Below are 16977 nucleotides of genomic sequence, written 5' to 3' on the forward strand. Positions count from 1 at the left end.
TATAATAGTAGCCTATAGCAAACATTCTCTTCCCACATGCAATAATGGCGCACGGTGCTTTGCCGTGTGACTTCAGTGTTTTCCTGTTCGGTGATAATGATGCTGCAGTCGCTGCAGTCAGAGTGTAACGGGGTCAGCAGGTGACTTTGTCCACTAGGAGACCCTTTATTACGGCACTAAACACTTCACTGTTAGAAATAAGGTTCAAACGGCTGGCATCGTTTTTATGAACAATCCCAGCAGGAAGTTAATCATCACTTTGTTGTTGCAGGTCTGTGAAGCGCTGTTTTATTTCCTCACACAGCATGGCGAGCATAGGCGGAAAACACGGGGGGGTCAGGGGGGTCAGGACCTAGAGCTGTAATCGGGCCTTAAAAGTTAGGCCCGAGCCCGACAGAATTTGGCCCGAGCCCGACGAGTACATTTTGATTGAGAGCTTTTTAAAAGCCCAAACCCGTTTACAGCCCGACGTTATTCAAATGCTCAGCTCTTTTGCCTTTTGTCAAGAATGAGTCATTTATACATTTTTTAACATCGTTTATTCATGACTAAAGTAGGCTATAGGCCACTTGGAAGTTGGAACAAAGAGGCCAGCCTCCGTTTCACCTCCTCAGCATCCATGAATTCACGCTAATCTAAAACGCATCACCTGACCGCTCATTTACCACGCAACCCGGAGTAAAATGATAGAAATTAAGACCGAACCCGATGGGACCCGATGGGACCCGAAAGGACCCGATGGGACCCGATGGGACCCAATGGGACACGATGGGACCCGATGGGACCCGATGGGACCCGATGGCAGGGAGTAAAACAGATGGACCGCAGGCTCTTTGCTGTCGATGGCCCGCTGATTCGGATTAATACATGCAGGAATACCCCAGTTACTGAAGGGGCTTCTCTAGGTCTATTAACCGGGTTATGAGAACTCGACTTTAACTGGGGTAAGGTGTATACATGGCATTTGACAAACCGGGGTATTGCTTTAACCTGAATATCATTTTTTTTCTTTCCTTTCCTTTATTGTGTTATATATCTTTTTTGTGCACGTTATAGGTTTACAAAGTGAAAAAGCCCAAAGTCCCCCCAAAAGGGACTTACCATCTCTAACAGAAAACACTGTTCACCAACTGCTCCAAACAGCTCTATTGTAGTCCAGCCTTTACTTCAGAGACAAACGTGGTCACTTTGGAACACACGTTATAATGCTCGCCTAGCTGCTAGCGTGGCACACCCTCACACTCTGCTTCTGACTGGCTAGTAGTCCTTACCTAGGTACTGTCAGGGCACGCCTCATACTCTGCTTCTGACTGGCTAGTAGTCCTTACCTAGGTACTGTCAGGGCACGCCCTCATACTCTGCTTCTGACTGGCTAGTAGTCCTTACCTAGGTACTGTCAGGACACACCCTCATACTCTGCTTCTGACTGGCTAGTAGTCCTTACCTAGGTACTGTCAGGGCATGCCCTCATACTCTGCTTCTGACTGGCTAGTAGTTCTTACCTAGCTACTGTCAGGGCACGCCTCATACTCTGCTTCTGACTGGCTAGTAGTCCTTACCTAGCTACTGTCAGGGCACGCCTCATACTCTGCTTCTGACTGGCTAGTAGTCCTTACCTAGCTACTGAGCATGTGCGACTCCCAACAAAGATGGAACAGAAGTGAGATGTCTCACTCTGTAGCTAAAACAGAGAGCTCAACACACAGGGTGAAAAGAGGAGTTGCAGCAATGTGCAGTACAACAAAAATTGTTTTTTAAAAATGAAACCATGTAAACCTATTCTGCTACAACCTCTAAATACAATTATGAACCTGAAAATGAGCATAATATGAGCACTTTAAAACGGCATGTAAACACGCTCAATGTTTTATGACCCACCCTGACCTCCTCCCTGCGTGGTCCACAGCGTTGTTATAGAGCACATACTGTATCCTATACAAGTACAATTTTGGCTGTATTATTAGTGTCCCCTTCAAAAATTGCTCATGAGAAATTCTATGTTTATTGTAGCCCCCCAACCGTTAGATGAAATGTACAGATATGATGGCAAGTGAAGTAAGGTCCAGGTGACGTCACCGCGTTTATTTAGAAGTGTTGCCGTTGTGATGCAAAGTACGGAGGAGATGATTTACTGTAACACTTCTCCACTTAAGAATCTTCCCTCCCCGAGGATCGGGGCCGGTGACAGAGACCCTATCAGGAGACCCTCAGGCTTTCCTACTCTGCCCACACTGGAGATTGGTGGGAGAAAAGCAACTGTACTTTATCTGCCTGAAGCGCTTTGCTCTGGATTTCTTTGAGCCACAGTTCAAGGCAAGAAGAAGATAATTTGGAGCAGCGAACAAAAAAAACCGCCACAATGGATCTATTCTTGGAAATGCTAATTATCCTGTAAGAAAAGGGTACGCAAGTATGGCTACTGGAATTTCCTGACCCCTACTGTAGAGGCACTTTCATGTCTTTCCTCACGCTTGAATATATTGTAATGAAGAGGAAGCCAACCTGAGAGCAAAATAAGTGTTTTTGCTGCATGGGAAATTCAGTCCCAATCAATTTTGTTTCGTTTTTTTTTCTTTTCTTTTGCTTTCCCATCTGTTGTGGTCTTTGAAAAACTCAGCTCCCCCGTCAACCAGAATCCTTACTGCCAATAATTTCCCAATTCCACACTTTTTTATTTTCCTCTTATCTCTTGAGACTCGCGATATCGATGTTTTCAGGACAACAATCAAAGGGAACAGCAAGGAAACATCTTGCCAAGATTAAAAGATAGATTCAAAGAAAAACACTAAACACTTCCCCCTTGTGTGTGATTAGATGTTTCCTGTGTTAAAGTGCACGCACGCACACACACACACACACATCGCTATGCCTCCTGGCTGTGGTTTGTGACCGTAGGAGGTCCAGAGTTCATGTAGCTTAGGCCTTCTGAAATTGCCTGTTGAGTAATACCACAGCTGCCTGGAGGGAGGCATTATAAAATAATCAGATAGCTCCAAGACTTGTGTGTGAGAGGCAAAATTAGCTCCCAGTTGCAGGAACTCACACACACCACTTATAAATAATCCTTTAAGAAGGATCGCTCTTTATTTAAATGCTAAATTAATCATTTTGTTGTTGTAAATTGATAATCAGACTTTGCAGGCCTCTGAAAGTTGGATTGGAAAGGTTCGGCTAAAGCTGCCAGATTAAAAGGACTACCTAGAGTACTTCCTCGTCACACCACATGAATTTTGATAAGAAATGATAAAAGGGCAAGTGTTGAAAGGGATCTCTCTTTTTTTTCGGTGTGACAATTACCCTTTCAACAGGATGTACACTGTGCACGCCACTTTTTAAATGTCTTTCATGTACACTTCCTCTGTAAATATGGAATCATACTCTTTGATCAAAAGTTCCTTCAAAGTTAATGAATCAGCAGTGGCCTCCCCACAGGTCCCTACTACTACTAAAAAAAGCCCTACCAGGGACAAGTGTCGTGAATTAGCTTCAGCTAACAACACTATGATGCATAAATCAGATGACTGTTTCTGGCCCTACCTAAATAAACTTTATTAATAAGGTCTGTTGGCTCGATGGTGTTTTAAGCCCCCACTGTCGATTTCAAGGCAGCGTTGCGACCTTGACTTCTAACCCTAACCTTAACCCTAACCATTGCCTAATCCTAACGCCTTCCATGCAGCGCTGCCTTCAAGACGACATTGGGGGCTTAAAACACCCAAACACCGGTCTGTTGGCTGCAGAGTCCCAGTCGGGAGAAACAACTAAACAACAAAGTCCTGCCAAATACCTGGCGCTTGGCCACCTTCCAGTACCACCTGTCTTGTAGGACGAGAGAGGTGGAAGGAGGGAGGCTGCTTTTTATAAACGTTCAATAAAGATTAGGTTTTGCTTTGTGCTTACATTATCAAAGTGTCCGGAGCTTCCTCTCTCTCACACGTGTTTTCTGAAGGGTTGAATTTCTCCAACCTGGGAGCAGATGTGTGCTTTTGATCTGGACCGTTCCCGTGCGTTTTCGGCATCCCCCCCTGGCAGGTTGGTGTGTTTGCACAGAGAGGCCTAGACGGGGGCGAAGCCTGAAAATCAAACAGTTACCCAACAGCACATTTATCGGTTTCCATAACATGAGAGGCCTGAGAAAGTAGGGAGGGTTAGGGTGAGCCGGACAGGAATGTCATCCTCCCTTACGGTGGATATTGATGGGCCTATTTAGGAAGCTAAATGTGTGCTGTGACGACAGTGGGTCTTGCTCACAGGTATGTGTCAATATTTGCCATCTCCATGTTGATTTTAAATGGTTATCTATGTTGCTGCTTGCAGTAAATCAAGACTGCTCACTGGAGATGGGCTACATGTACTCCAGTGTACTTCTACAGTTGCCAGTGTGTACTTACAGTAGCTCAATTGATTAAAAGAAAAAATATATATATATCTACATTGAGTCAGCTGAAGAGTTGAATGCCATGTGTGGACTGAGAAGGCCCACTAGAAGCAAACTAATCGTGCAACATCGCCTCCGCAACTTCTTGCTCATTAGCATTAAAGTGCTCATATTATGCTCATTTTCAGGTTCATAATTGTATTTAGAGGTTATATTAGAATAGGTTTACATGGTTTAATTTTCAAAAAACATTTTTGTTGGAATATAGCATAATTATAAAATGTCATTCTTTCAGGGGGGGGCGCCCCCCAAAAACTATGTTGGAAACACTGCAGTTGAAACACTATAAAGCTATAAAGGGTTGGATATATATATATATATATATATATATATATATATATATATAACATTAGCTAAATGATGTAGAGGATAGGTAGAGGGTTTTCTTCTTTTGCCTTTATCTTTTAGTTTGATGATTACACACATTACAAAGTGGCCAGTGGCCATTTAGCCACATAGAGCAACATGGCATTTTCCACAACCACAACCTCAATTATATCACGGAGACAATTGCCACCTTCGAAAGGCTGGAGGTAATTACTGTAATTACTTTGCTGCACAACAGCTTTAGGATAGTGCGTGTCCACGGTGCTCATTGTTAATAGCAGAGCATTTCTGCTAAACAACCCTGACTGTTTCAAAGGGCATCAATTTAAGAGTTTGCTATGTTGAATCTTTGTGTGTGTGTGTGTGTGTGTGTGTGTGTGTGTGTGTGTGTGTGTGTGTGTGTGTGTGTGTGTGTGTGTGTGTGTGTGTGTGTGTGTGTGTGTGTGTGTGTGTGTGTGTGTGTGTGTGTGTGTGTGAGATACACTTGTTTAAGGTTGTAAATATATTATTCTAAAATTCAGAGCAAACCTAACACTTCCCAGAATCAGGGGTGTCTCAGCTATAAGAATAAAAATATTAGAGGCAACTTGCAGTTCAAAAAAGTGTCTCAATGTCCATCTGGCTCTTGGTTCACATGCTCTTGATGTAATAAAAACATTGCTCAACAGAGACACACAGCTGGCCAGCTGGATTGGCTAAACAAGTAGCTCCATATCTGTTCACCTTTCGTAACTTAGCGACCAACCTTTCTTGTTATTGTCAGGATCCAGTGTTGGATTGCAACACTCATTATAACCCATTTGACTTTGAGATCTATGAGGCAAAAGAAAGCTTCACTTTCAAGACGGGATGAGAAGAGAAGATAAGAGAACCTCATCGCTCTGCCAAGACTCCACCAGCAGTTTTTCTCTGTTTATAAATTTTTATGTTCACTTTTTGCACTTCTCAGTAAACAAATCTCAGAAGCTACTTTGAAGACCCAATCCTGGCTCTGCTTCCAACGAGTTCTTACTCTGCTCATGCTGAACGGCATTCTTTTAAAATGATTTGAAAGGAGAGTCAACTTGAGCATACTGCTCGGTAACACTTTACAATAAGGTACACAAAAAAATAGGTAGTTAATGATTAGTTACTGTTTTTCAGAAGGGTCGTTACTCTTTCAAAAAACAGTAACTACCCTTCTGAAAAACCGTAACTAATACCTACTGCTCTGCTCTATGTTGTATTCAAACAACTCCAGCTTTATTTAGTGTTGCACTGAGCTGCCGCGCCAGATGGTTTTGGATTGGAAACTGTTTGGGAAATGGCAGGCACTTTAAAAAAAAAAAAAAAAATACCTGGCAGGTGATTGGATGAACCATCTGTCTATTACATCTGCCATTGTTGTTTTTAAGTATGTTGCTAAAAATACATACAAAATGCACGGTTGGAAAATGGCCATGATGTTTAATGTTTAATTTTTGCGCTAATCAACCCAGAAATGCGGAAGTGACGCGTTCCCTCTGCACCACGGTTTTGTTCCGTCCCCCGCCACGCGCCATACCACACCGGGAGCGTCTCATGGTACGTGTCCATTGTCGGTGTCATTTCCACACTTCCCATTCATTTCTATGGGAGCTGCAATCAGATGTATTTTGGTAGCTTCGCTGGGACGCCGCTCCTCATTTACATAAAGTTGAATCCAGACTAGAGCTGTAATCGGACCTTAAAAGTTAGGCCTAGTGATGGTCAAATGAAGCTTCGCCAACCACTGTCTTTATATTCTGAGCTCTCTGATCTACAAATGGTTGAAAACACACTGAACTGCCATTCCTTTAATCTTTTTCTTTGAACAGAGAGCGCCATCTAGTGAGCTCAGAAAATAAAGACAGTGGTTCGCAAAGCTTCATTTGACCATCACTAATTAGGCCTGACGTGGCCGGGTTGGGTCAGTGGGTAGAGCAGGCGCACATGTACTGAGAGGTTTATGCCTCGACGCAGAGGTCCAGGGTTCAACTCCAACCTGTGACAATTTCCTGCATGTCTTCCCCCTCTCTCTCCACTTTCTCACCTAGCTGTCCTGTCAAAATTAAAGGCAAAAACCCCCAAAAAATAATCTTAAAAAGAGTTAGGCCCAAGCCTGACAGAATTTGGCCTGAGTCCAACAAGTACATTTTGGGTGACAGCTTTTTAAAAGTCTGAACCCGTTTACAGCCCGACGTTATTCAAATGTGCGCGCACACACACAGCTCTTTTGCCTTTTGTCAAGAATGAGTCATTTATACATGATTTAACATCATTTATTCATCACTAACGTAGGCTATAGGCCACTTGGAAGTTGGAACAAAGAAATAAAATAAGTCCTCCAGAGGCCAGACTCTGTTTCACCTCCTCAGCATCCATTCAAGTTAATCGAAATGCATCACCTGACCGCTCATTTAATGCCCAACCCAGAGCGCCAGCCCGAACTCGACCTGAGCCCGTGTAAAATGATAGAAATTAAGACCGAACCCGACAAAGATCTTCAGCTCTAATCCGCTCTACTTCATGCAAATGAAGTCTTTTAAACTGACCTTTGTCGATCTGAAATGAAGACCGATTCAGCAACTGCACGGCCTATTTCTCGCTTAAAATGTTTTCAGAAACACGATTCGCTGAACTATTTTCGTAAAATAAGATATCGTATTCCAAAACGAGCCGCCGTTGTGGTCGGTTTTGAAATCCGGGAGCAGACAGACCCACGTGACGCATTCGTCCAATCAGGTGCTGCCATCGCGGATGTAGGAGGGTGTAGACTGTTTTCTTTGCTTGTCAAGTTTGAAGAAGGAAACATGGAGGACCACACATATTCAAAATCCAAATTTCAGGAACAGGAGTCTTCTCCTTTGCCCAGAAAAAGAAAAAAGGTGATCTCAACGCTAGATTGGAGAAATTCTCACACATTAGACCTTTAAGCCTACCAAGAGGGATTTTCGAGTGATGTGTAATCCCACGATTCTCACTTGATCTTGTGATATCGCTATAATCTAGCTGCCGTGCAAGGTAACTGAGCTGCTGCACTGGAGAAATACGCCGCTACACGCTTTGCTCCAGGACACTTCAGTGCTGGTTGTTAAAGGGGCAAAGAGTCTTTTTAATTCATCATCCCTGCCCATCATTGAGAATCGACGAGCAGCTCTTCAGTGACGGGCTTCTAACTTCATAATCAGACATGCTACATCACGTTAAGGTGTAATAGCTAAAAGAGGCATATCGCATATTAGTGGATTATAAAGCAATGATTACAGTCTGCTGCTGCCGCTGCTATAATCTCTCATTACTGCCTTTGCTTCTCCAGGCTGCCAGCTGCGGTCCATGCGGACTAATTTCTGCCTAATTGAGCCGTGTGCCATTCACATCTGAAGACACGTTATACTGTGTGAGAGCTAAAGTAGTCTTCAACCTACTTTTAAAAGAATGTTGTTCTTTTTGATGTCAAATTTCTCTTGAAATGTAGTTTCTTGAGGGGAAAAAAGGACGGAAGGCAATGCTTTTTGACAGTAAAACTTTTTTTTTTAAGTCTTAGACAAAGGCATATTTTGCAAATCTAAAATGACACCGCATCAGTCAGAGCGTGGGCCAGGTGGAGACGAGGGAAGCGTGAATAGCGTTAGTGCCAATTTGCAATTCTGGGATTCCTCTGATCAGCGTTCTGTGGAGAAGGCTGGCTTAGAGCTGCCCAACGAACACACCCGAGCTGTCAAAACCAGCAAACAAGTAGTGCTTGAGATTCAACTTTTTTTTTTGTTGGATAATTCTTTAAAAAAAGAATATCTTAGAAAGGCGATTTAATTTGGCTTCCCCAGGTAGCCACTGCGGCTTTAATTCTAACAAGCTGTCACATTATAAAAGCCAATTTAAACACCGCCGTTTTTTTTATTTGGGACTATCTGTTTATGATAAATATATTCATGGGTTTCAGGAGGTTTCTCTGTAAAGTGGCAACGTCATCATAACTTAACATTGTTGTTACAGCAATGAACCATTTTGTTGCTTATGAAAGACACAAAGGGTCCTGTTTTAACGATCTGAGTGCACAGCATGAAGTGCCTGGCGCAGGTGTGTTTAGGGCGTGTACGAATCCACTTTTGCTAGTTTAACGGTGGTAAAAGGGTCAGTGCACCGGGCGCCTGGTTCTAAAGGGTTGTACTTAGTGTCTTCATTAATTCATAGATGTGTTTTGGGCGTAACATGCAATAAACCAATCAGAGATCATCTCCCATTCCCTTTAAAGGCCAGGACCATGGAGCATTGCTATTATGATTTGCTGAAATGGATTACATGGCCTTTTGAAAGAAAGAAAGAGTGTGTGTGTTTTTGTAACAAGCATAGTGTGCGCACGCTGTGCACGAGCCTAGGAGCATTTTACTAATGCTCTGTTAAAATAACAATGAAATGCTGCGTTATTGACTTTAGACCAGGTTTTTGTTGGTTAATGGTGTGATCACTTTCCACTGCCTCAAGATAGCAATACGCCCAGAATGCACCTGAACACACCTCCCTGTAAGACCAGCACGGCCATGGGCCACAGATGGGCGCAGGTGCATTTGCGATTTAAACGACGTGGGCGCTGGACGGGAAATAAAGACACTTGTGTCGGGCTTTGCGCTGCGGGTGCAAGATAGGGCCCCTAATCTCATAATAATTATGTAGCTGTAGAAAAATGACCCTTGTATGACATGTGCTTTTCCTCTCTCCAGACTATAGTGTCCAAGTATGGCGCACAGTTTCGCGGTAATTCCCAACATGACGCCCTGGAGTTCCTCCTGTGGCTGCTGGACCGCGTCCATGAAGACGTCAATCTGGCCTGCCACAATAACAACAACAAGACCAAAGCTCCCGGAAAGGTAAGACTCGAGAAGGCTGCTGCGGGCGCCTGGGTAGCTCACCTTGTAGAGCACGCGCCCATATATAGCGGCCGCGGGTTCTACTCTGACCTGTGGCCCTTTGCTGCATGTCATTCCCCCTCTCTCTCTCTCTCTCTCTCTCTCTCTCTCCCCCTTCATGTCTTCAGCTGTCCTATAAACATAAAGCCAAATAAATAAATAATCTTAAAAAAAGAAAAAGAAAAGAAGCCTGCAACACAACAAGCTCCTGGAAGTACAGTGGCCGCTACGGAAATCCACACTTGCACGTGTTGAATTTGGAACCAATGATCGGATTGGAAACCAAATTATCCAAACGATTCCAATAAAGAAAAGCGATTCCAAGTTGGAACCGGTTCTCGATGCCCAATCCCATTCATGTAGCAGAAGTTAACAGAGAACAGAACAGAATCATGTCGCCCTTATAGTTACATTTCCAAATAAAAGTTCACACTGCATACTGAAGTGTTGCATAACTAATACATGACTCATTATGATTAAATACATGCAGTAATGCATTTTTATCATGAACTCCTATGGCTTGATACTTGTATGTGTATTGTGTGTTACATGTAAGTAAGTATTTAGTAAGTTTATTTCTAGAGCAAAGTTTATTTTTACTGTACAAAAAGCACTAAGGCGCTGTATAAAAGAACATTGAAATAAAAAAACGACAACAACAAGCAGCACTTCACAAATACAGAATTATAGACATGATAACAGTTTGATAAAGTGTTAAAAAGGCCAGTGAGTGAAAGTGATGTCTTTAGCCTAGATTTAAAGTCTAGCCTCACTGATAAGTAGGGTTGGGTAGCGTTTGGGTTCTTTCCGATACCGGTGCTAAAGCGATACTTTTAAAATGCTGCCGGTGCCTGAATCGATACTTTTTAAGAAAGTTTAAAAAGAAAAAAGAAAAAAAGAAGGGTACTAACCAACAGAACGGCTTGTTTATTGCTAAGGCCGTATGGTCAAAATTAAATGATTTAATAATAATGTAATAAATTATAACAATAACTTATTTCACTAGTAAATTGCTGTTGAATGACAACAACCACCACCAGATGGGAAAAGGGTATTTCACAATAACTTTGAATGCACCGCAAGGCTACCAGTTTCAAGTGAACGCGCCGTCTGTCTGTGTTGTTTTTCCAACAACGGCAGCAGCACACTGCTTAACGTCCCGCTGTTGGATCCTCTGAAATACAGTCACAACTTACACTGTTTAGCTGTCAGCATTTTAACTCTGTTTAATCCAGCTGCTAGCTAACGGTAGGCTAACGTTAGCTGCTGTCTACTGTAGTGTTAACTAGCGTCACGTGCAGCGATGTTTCTCTTGCCTCTAACGTCTGTTTCAGAGCATCAGAGAAAAGCGCAGGTATATCAGTGGCACCATAATGAGGCACCGAAATTTGCGTTGCTTTTCGGTCCGGTAGATACCGGTTGTTAAGGCATCGGTGCCGTATTAGCACCGGGTCTCGGTACCCAACCCTACTGATAAGGATGTCTAGAAGTCTTTGTTCTGCAGTGCAGCTTTTCATGCCACCCAAACCCGTGGGGCAGTCTAAAGGTGCTGACACACCAAGGAGATTATCGGCCGTTGGACAGTCTAGCGAGGTCAGTGACTCTAATCTGTTCGGTGTCTGGGGGGCTGTCGTTCATTTTGGCCGACCTGACGTGTTCAGTTGGCGGCAGGGCAGTTGGGACTCACCCGGAAAAGGGGAGCGGGATGAGGTGACTAGAGTCTCTCAAAATCTGATGGAAATCTTTTAAACTGTTGAGCTGAAATGAAGATTCAGCAACTGCACGTTTCAGTGAACTATTTTAGTACAATATGAGATCTGAACAAGGCGCCATGACAGTCTGGCTTTGAATTTCCGGAGAAAACAAACCCATGTGACGCGTTCGTCCAATCAGCTGCCGGTTTTCATTTCTTGGGCAACAATACAGAGTAGCGCCGCCTGCTGTTATGGAGACGTATTACCTTTTGTCATGTCTGTGTCGCCTCAGTGTGTCCCGGGCAGTTTTTTGGACCTCGGGGACCCGACTGATCATCTCGACTGGCTTTTCTGTCAACGGTCGGCCGTCTGCTTGGTGTGTCAGCACCTTTAGGCGTGCTCTTTGCTTGCTCTGTGTCTAATGAATCGTTTGCGGACAAGGCGAGTTCAAGTGTGGCGATTTGGTGTTTGATTTTCTCCCAGCACGTCTCCTCCTCTGGGACAGGCCTGCAGGCGCGCTGCATCCTGATGCTAGTTGAATGAAACTTTGAACTGCTCTGCCGTGAGCCATTAATGCGTAGTTTTCATGTATTATTAAATACATGTTTTTACTTTTGAGAAAATAGGCATCCCTCTTTTTTTTGTAGTTTCAGCAAGGTGGGGGTGGGGGGTGGGGGTGATAACCAGTGGCATAATTTATGAGAAGCGCTACACTTGCTGTTGGTGAGTCATTGCAAATAAATCTCCTCAAACTCAGTGCCCTTTGTATCCCGAGGCACTCTCTGCAATGATTTATTCTGTTGTTTCATCATTAATGGGATCGGGAGATATCGAGATCAGGAAGTCTTACACTCCCGGGGCTATACATTGGATTCTTTAAGATGTAACACCCCTGTTATGACCGACATGCAACCTTTTCTTGCACTGACTACTTGTATCAATTAAAACCGAGAAAAGGCTTTTTTCTTTCTTTCGGGAATGCACTGTCAGCACAGCTTTTTATTATAAAGTCAAGGTCATGTTGAGAGTTTTAGTCTGTGGGAGTAAGCCCAGCTCCTTTTTCTCTGGCTTAAAGGTGCAGTAGATAAGACTTATAAAACTACCTTTCTGTCATATCTGCTGAGACTGACCCTATGTTCCAGTAGAACTACATGAAGCAGGTCATTTAAAATAAATCCAGCTCCTCTGGCTCCACCTACAGCCTGTAGTGTGATTTGCAAAAATCCACAGCTCCCTGTTCAGATGCACCAATCAGGGCCAGGGGGGGTGTCTAACTGTGTGTCATTCACTGCTCATGCATTGTCCCTTGTTGGGGGAGGGGCTTAGGAGACCGTTTTGGGCTTTAACAGAAAGGGGGGGAGGGACTGAGAAGTTGTCGATGTTCAAATTTTGATCCAAAGTCCTGCATCTATAAGAGTATCATTTACTTCAATTTTAAACAGTTGCGGTTGACCATCCTTCCATTAGCATGTGAGTAAACAAGGCAGTGCGACAAATCAATTGATAGTGAGAGAAATATCTGTGTAGGGTTTTTCCTGCATAGACAAATGTTTGCCGCCCCCCAAAAGAGGTTTCAGCCAGCCCCAAAGGGAAATCTAGCAATTTAGCCAAAAAACCTGTTGAACAGTCAGAACATAAACTTGAATATGAGAGCTAATCTCAATTTTACCGTCCAGAGTCAGCCTGTACCGGTCAGGACTCTCCCAGTGATTTTAACGATAGTGTTTAAATATTTTTTAAATTGGGGTTTCATTTACTCAAGCATAATATATATATTTTTCGTTTATCAAATTGTCAGAAATAACAGGAAAATGCATAGATTTCTATCAGATAAGATCTTTACTGTACTCGTACGGAGTACACTTTAATATGTTTTTTTCATTGCGATATTCAACATCGTTATCGCATATTTTCCACATATCGTGCAGCCCTAGTGTCCAGCTCCCTGCCATTAAAAATCTTTACTTGAAAAATCCCTCAGGTTTCTGTTGTTCACCCAGAATACTCTGATATACTCACATGAACTGAGCTGAGCGTCCGTGTTCTTGTGATCTGATTTGCCATTTAATTCAGAAAGAGAGTTAACGATGTGGTGAAGTGGAGGGTGAGGGAGGGGGGGTTATGATAGGAGGTTAGGACTGGAGAGCTGCTGATAAGGTCGGCCGTGATGACTCTGCACCACCTTAGAAAATGTTGCTGTACCTTGTTAACACCCAACGAGCCAGTGAGGTGTGCCATGTAGGACATAAACCTTTAAAAAATTAAATAAAATCCTGATTGGATGAAAGCCAACATGATAAACATGTTTGATATCTAACAATAAGTCACTAATGTATCCAATACTAGCTGGAGTGAACACAAAAGGGGAGCTGACATCAGCTGGGTCCAATGACCCTAAACTAAAGTTGGGTAGCTCCGATGGAGTCAAGGAAGGATGGGAGCTTATTGAATATCTCAACCGATGCACAGTTCTGCTGTATAGGATGAAATTGTTTAGTTCACACCAAACTACTGGGCAGAGTCCTGTATCCATGGCGACTTGATTGTCTACTATGCAAGCAGTAGCGTTTTCGTGGCAACATTCATTGTCCAGTCCAAATGCCACTTTTGGCCCGCCGCCTGGAGTTGACGATACAAGGCAAAGTCAGACAGGGCCGCTCTTTAAAAATGCAATTGTCAAAATGAAAAACTTTATGGGCTCTCTAGAGATGTTTTTTTTTTTTTGTGAAATGTCTCAAAAGCTATTGGCTGGATTGCCAAGAGACTGGAGCCCAGAGAATAAATTCTAATATCTTTGGTGATCCCTGACTTTCCACACTCAACTGATCTGGTAAACTATTGGTCCATGTACAAGATATCTGGGCAACTAAGGCCTGAAAAACGTTATTGGCTCTTTAGAGACTTGGAACGATAAAACCAAAAAGGTAATGTCAGAAATGGTTTGTCAGCTAGTCCACCACTTTGGTCCAGGCTTAAATTTCTCAACAACTATCGGATAGATTACCATGAAATTTTGTAGACATTCATGTTCCCCAGAGGATGAAACCTATTGACTTAAGTGATCCCCCTACTTTTCATCTAGCTCTAGCATGAGGTTGGCATTTTTGTTTTTGCAGTGAAATGTTTAAAAAAACTATTTGCTGGATTGCCATGTAACTGGAGCCCAGAGAAAGAATTCTAATGACTTTGGTGAACCCCTGACTTTCCAAACTCAACTAATGTAAATGTAGAAGATATCCAGGCACAACTAAAGCCTGGAGAGTCTGGTTTGGTGAATATATCCGGCATCTCTGCTTTTTGCAGATGAAGTTGTGGCTTCTAACTGTAACTTCTGATGTGAACTAGATCTGTTTGCAGCTGAGTGTGATGCAAAGCAGATGATTGGTACGTCCAACAATGAGACCATGAATTTAAGTTCCTTTTCTGGAGAAAAGTGAAAAGAATTGTGGGGTTGAACGTTGGTTATTTGCATTAGCTGCAGGAATGCAGAATGCTGAACTATAACGCAAATCTCTCAATTAATGATCAATCTTTTGTTTCTACCTTTTTTTGTAGTCATAAGCTTTGGGTAGTAAATAAAAGAATGATATTGCAAATACAAGCAGAGTATGCAAAATATATCATATTTGTGGAAATGAGTGCATTGATGCAACAGATTGTATCTTGTTAAATCAGTCAACAGATGTCCATAATAAGTTTTACATCTTTAGCTGCCGGAGGTCCAGCTTTGTATGAAAAATGTATCTGCAGTATTAGCCTCCCATTTACTATGATTAGTCCATACCCTTGTTATTCTTTGTGCCATTTTGTGGGACTGTGAAAACCTCTGACGTGTTTAATTAGGGATCATTTCAGAATAATACTGTGCTGTAATAGAATATTCTGCATATGAATAAATGTGCCTCGCAGTGAGAGAGAGGGAGAGCAGCACTATGGCCTCTGTCCAGAGCAGAGAATCTCTTTTGACAGTTGTCTCTTATGTTTGTCCAGGCCTTCTGCCATCAGCCAGTGTGGGCTCTTTACAGACACCAAGGTTGTCATGGATTTCAGTTTTATCAGTGAGGAAACATGTGGCCAGATAGGCCTCTGCTCAGTATCAGGAATGGGGAGGGAAGTAATTCCAGTAATTCTGTCTCCCCATGAATCATGGTCTACTCCTTGCCTTATTCTCTGCTTCGGGCCTTTGGTAGCTCTTACATGCTGTACCTCTGGAAGAATGTACTGTAAAGCTGTGGTATGTAGTGTGCTATCAACGCTCCAGCCACAAAGGAGCTTTGTGAGGGGCAGCGAGGGCCTCGCTGAGGGCAAGAGAAGGGCAGCTGTAGGATGAAGTGTCTATGGCTACATCAACACTAATACGTTTTCATTGTTAAGCGGCGTTTCAAGGACAAAAACGATCCACAAAAGAGTTATAGCTCCAGTAGCAGAACTAATCTTCGTTCAGGACAACACATATCACATGACCATTCACACACACTGGGTATGTGCGTGCCGGTATAAACAAGAAGCAGATTGTCTACTGATTGACACTACTCTGCGGTTGAAAATCATGGATACGTTAAAAATTCAGAAAATATTTGGGGCAGCAAATGTTTCCAGCAATGTTTCCGTTTTACTTAGTGGGGACGCGAGGCGCAAACGTAGCAAAACCAAAACGTAGTAGTGTAGATCTGGCCCAAATCACACTCCCCTTAAACTTTAAAAGAACCATTTTTGGTCTGTGATAGTTTGTTTGTCGGTTCACCTCCGTGTTAATCTCGTCTGCTGCCACCCTGCTGGAGCGCTGGTGGTGCTGGCTGGCTGGCAGAGTCTTCCGGGGTCACAGCCCGGCTGATGGGAGGTGTCAGCGCCGCTTACCAGTCCACACACGTTCCCATTCACAGCCAAGGAGTCGGCACACCATCCTCTTCTGCTGCCAATTCAGGAGCCTGTGGGCCCATGCTAATTGTTTTGAAGCATGTGCTGTTAGTTACCACTTAGCACAGGAGAGCAAGAGCCCAGGGAAAAAGTTAAGAAGAGGGTACCCCCTTTTTCACTTCTCCCCGGCTGTGTAGTTGCAAACACTGAGTGACAGAGTAGTTGGAGCTGAAGTATTCTGTATTTGTAATGGAGGTTGACAGCTCAAAATCCTGCACCCACACCACGCAGACCTACACTACACACAGTGTAACATTTACCGCTGATTCCCCGTGGCTTTGACTTAATGTGGCGTGCATTCTCTCTTGGTTTGTTGATTGTTTATCGCTCAGGAAACACAGAGAAAGTGTGAAGTGCTTTTTTTTTTTCTCTCTCTCTCTCTCTCTCTCTCTCTCTCTCTCTCTCTCTCTCTCTCTCTCCCTGCTATATGAATGTGGCTCTTTGTAAGTCGCAGGAAGAAAGAGACATTTGTTGTGCAGCCCTAGTACAGAGAAGGAGAGGTGAGACTAAGTTCTCTGCAATAGTGTGCCAATGGGTGGTGGAACAGTACACAGAAGTGACAGCCAGAGAGATGGGGAAACAGAGAGAGAAATCACTTCTTGGATACCACATCACAAAAAACTGCTGTAGAATGTGGATGTTTCACATTTGCAAATGTGTCTGGTCAAGTAATGGCATTTTTTTTTACTGAGCTATC

General features: G+C 43.2%; 1 protein-coding gene across 2 annotated transcripts in view; it reads left to right on the forward strand.

The window, feature by feature from the left end:
• usp43b (ubiquitin specific peptidase 43b) overlaps positions 1-16977 on the forward strand; it is a 137420-nt gene that overhangs the window by 13822 nt on the left and 106621 nt on the right. For both annotated transcript variants that reach the window (XM_039824519.1, XM_039824518.1), the window contains one exon: positions 9484-9630. In XM_039824519.1, the coding sequence (XP_039680453.1) occupies positions 9484-9630 (147 nt within the window). The remainder of the gene's footprint in view (positions 1-9483; positions 9631-16977) is intronic.

This window comes from Perca fluviatilis, chromosome 15 (genome assembly GCF_010015445.1).
Source record: "Perca fluviatilis chromosome 15, GENO_Pfluv_1.0, whole genome shotgun sequence".
Classification (NCBI taxonomy): Eukaryota; Metazoa; Chordata; class Actinopteri; order Perciformes; family Percidae; genus Perca; species Perca fluviatilis.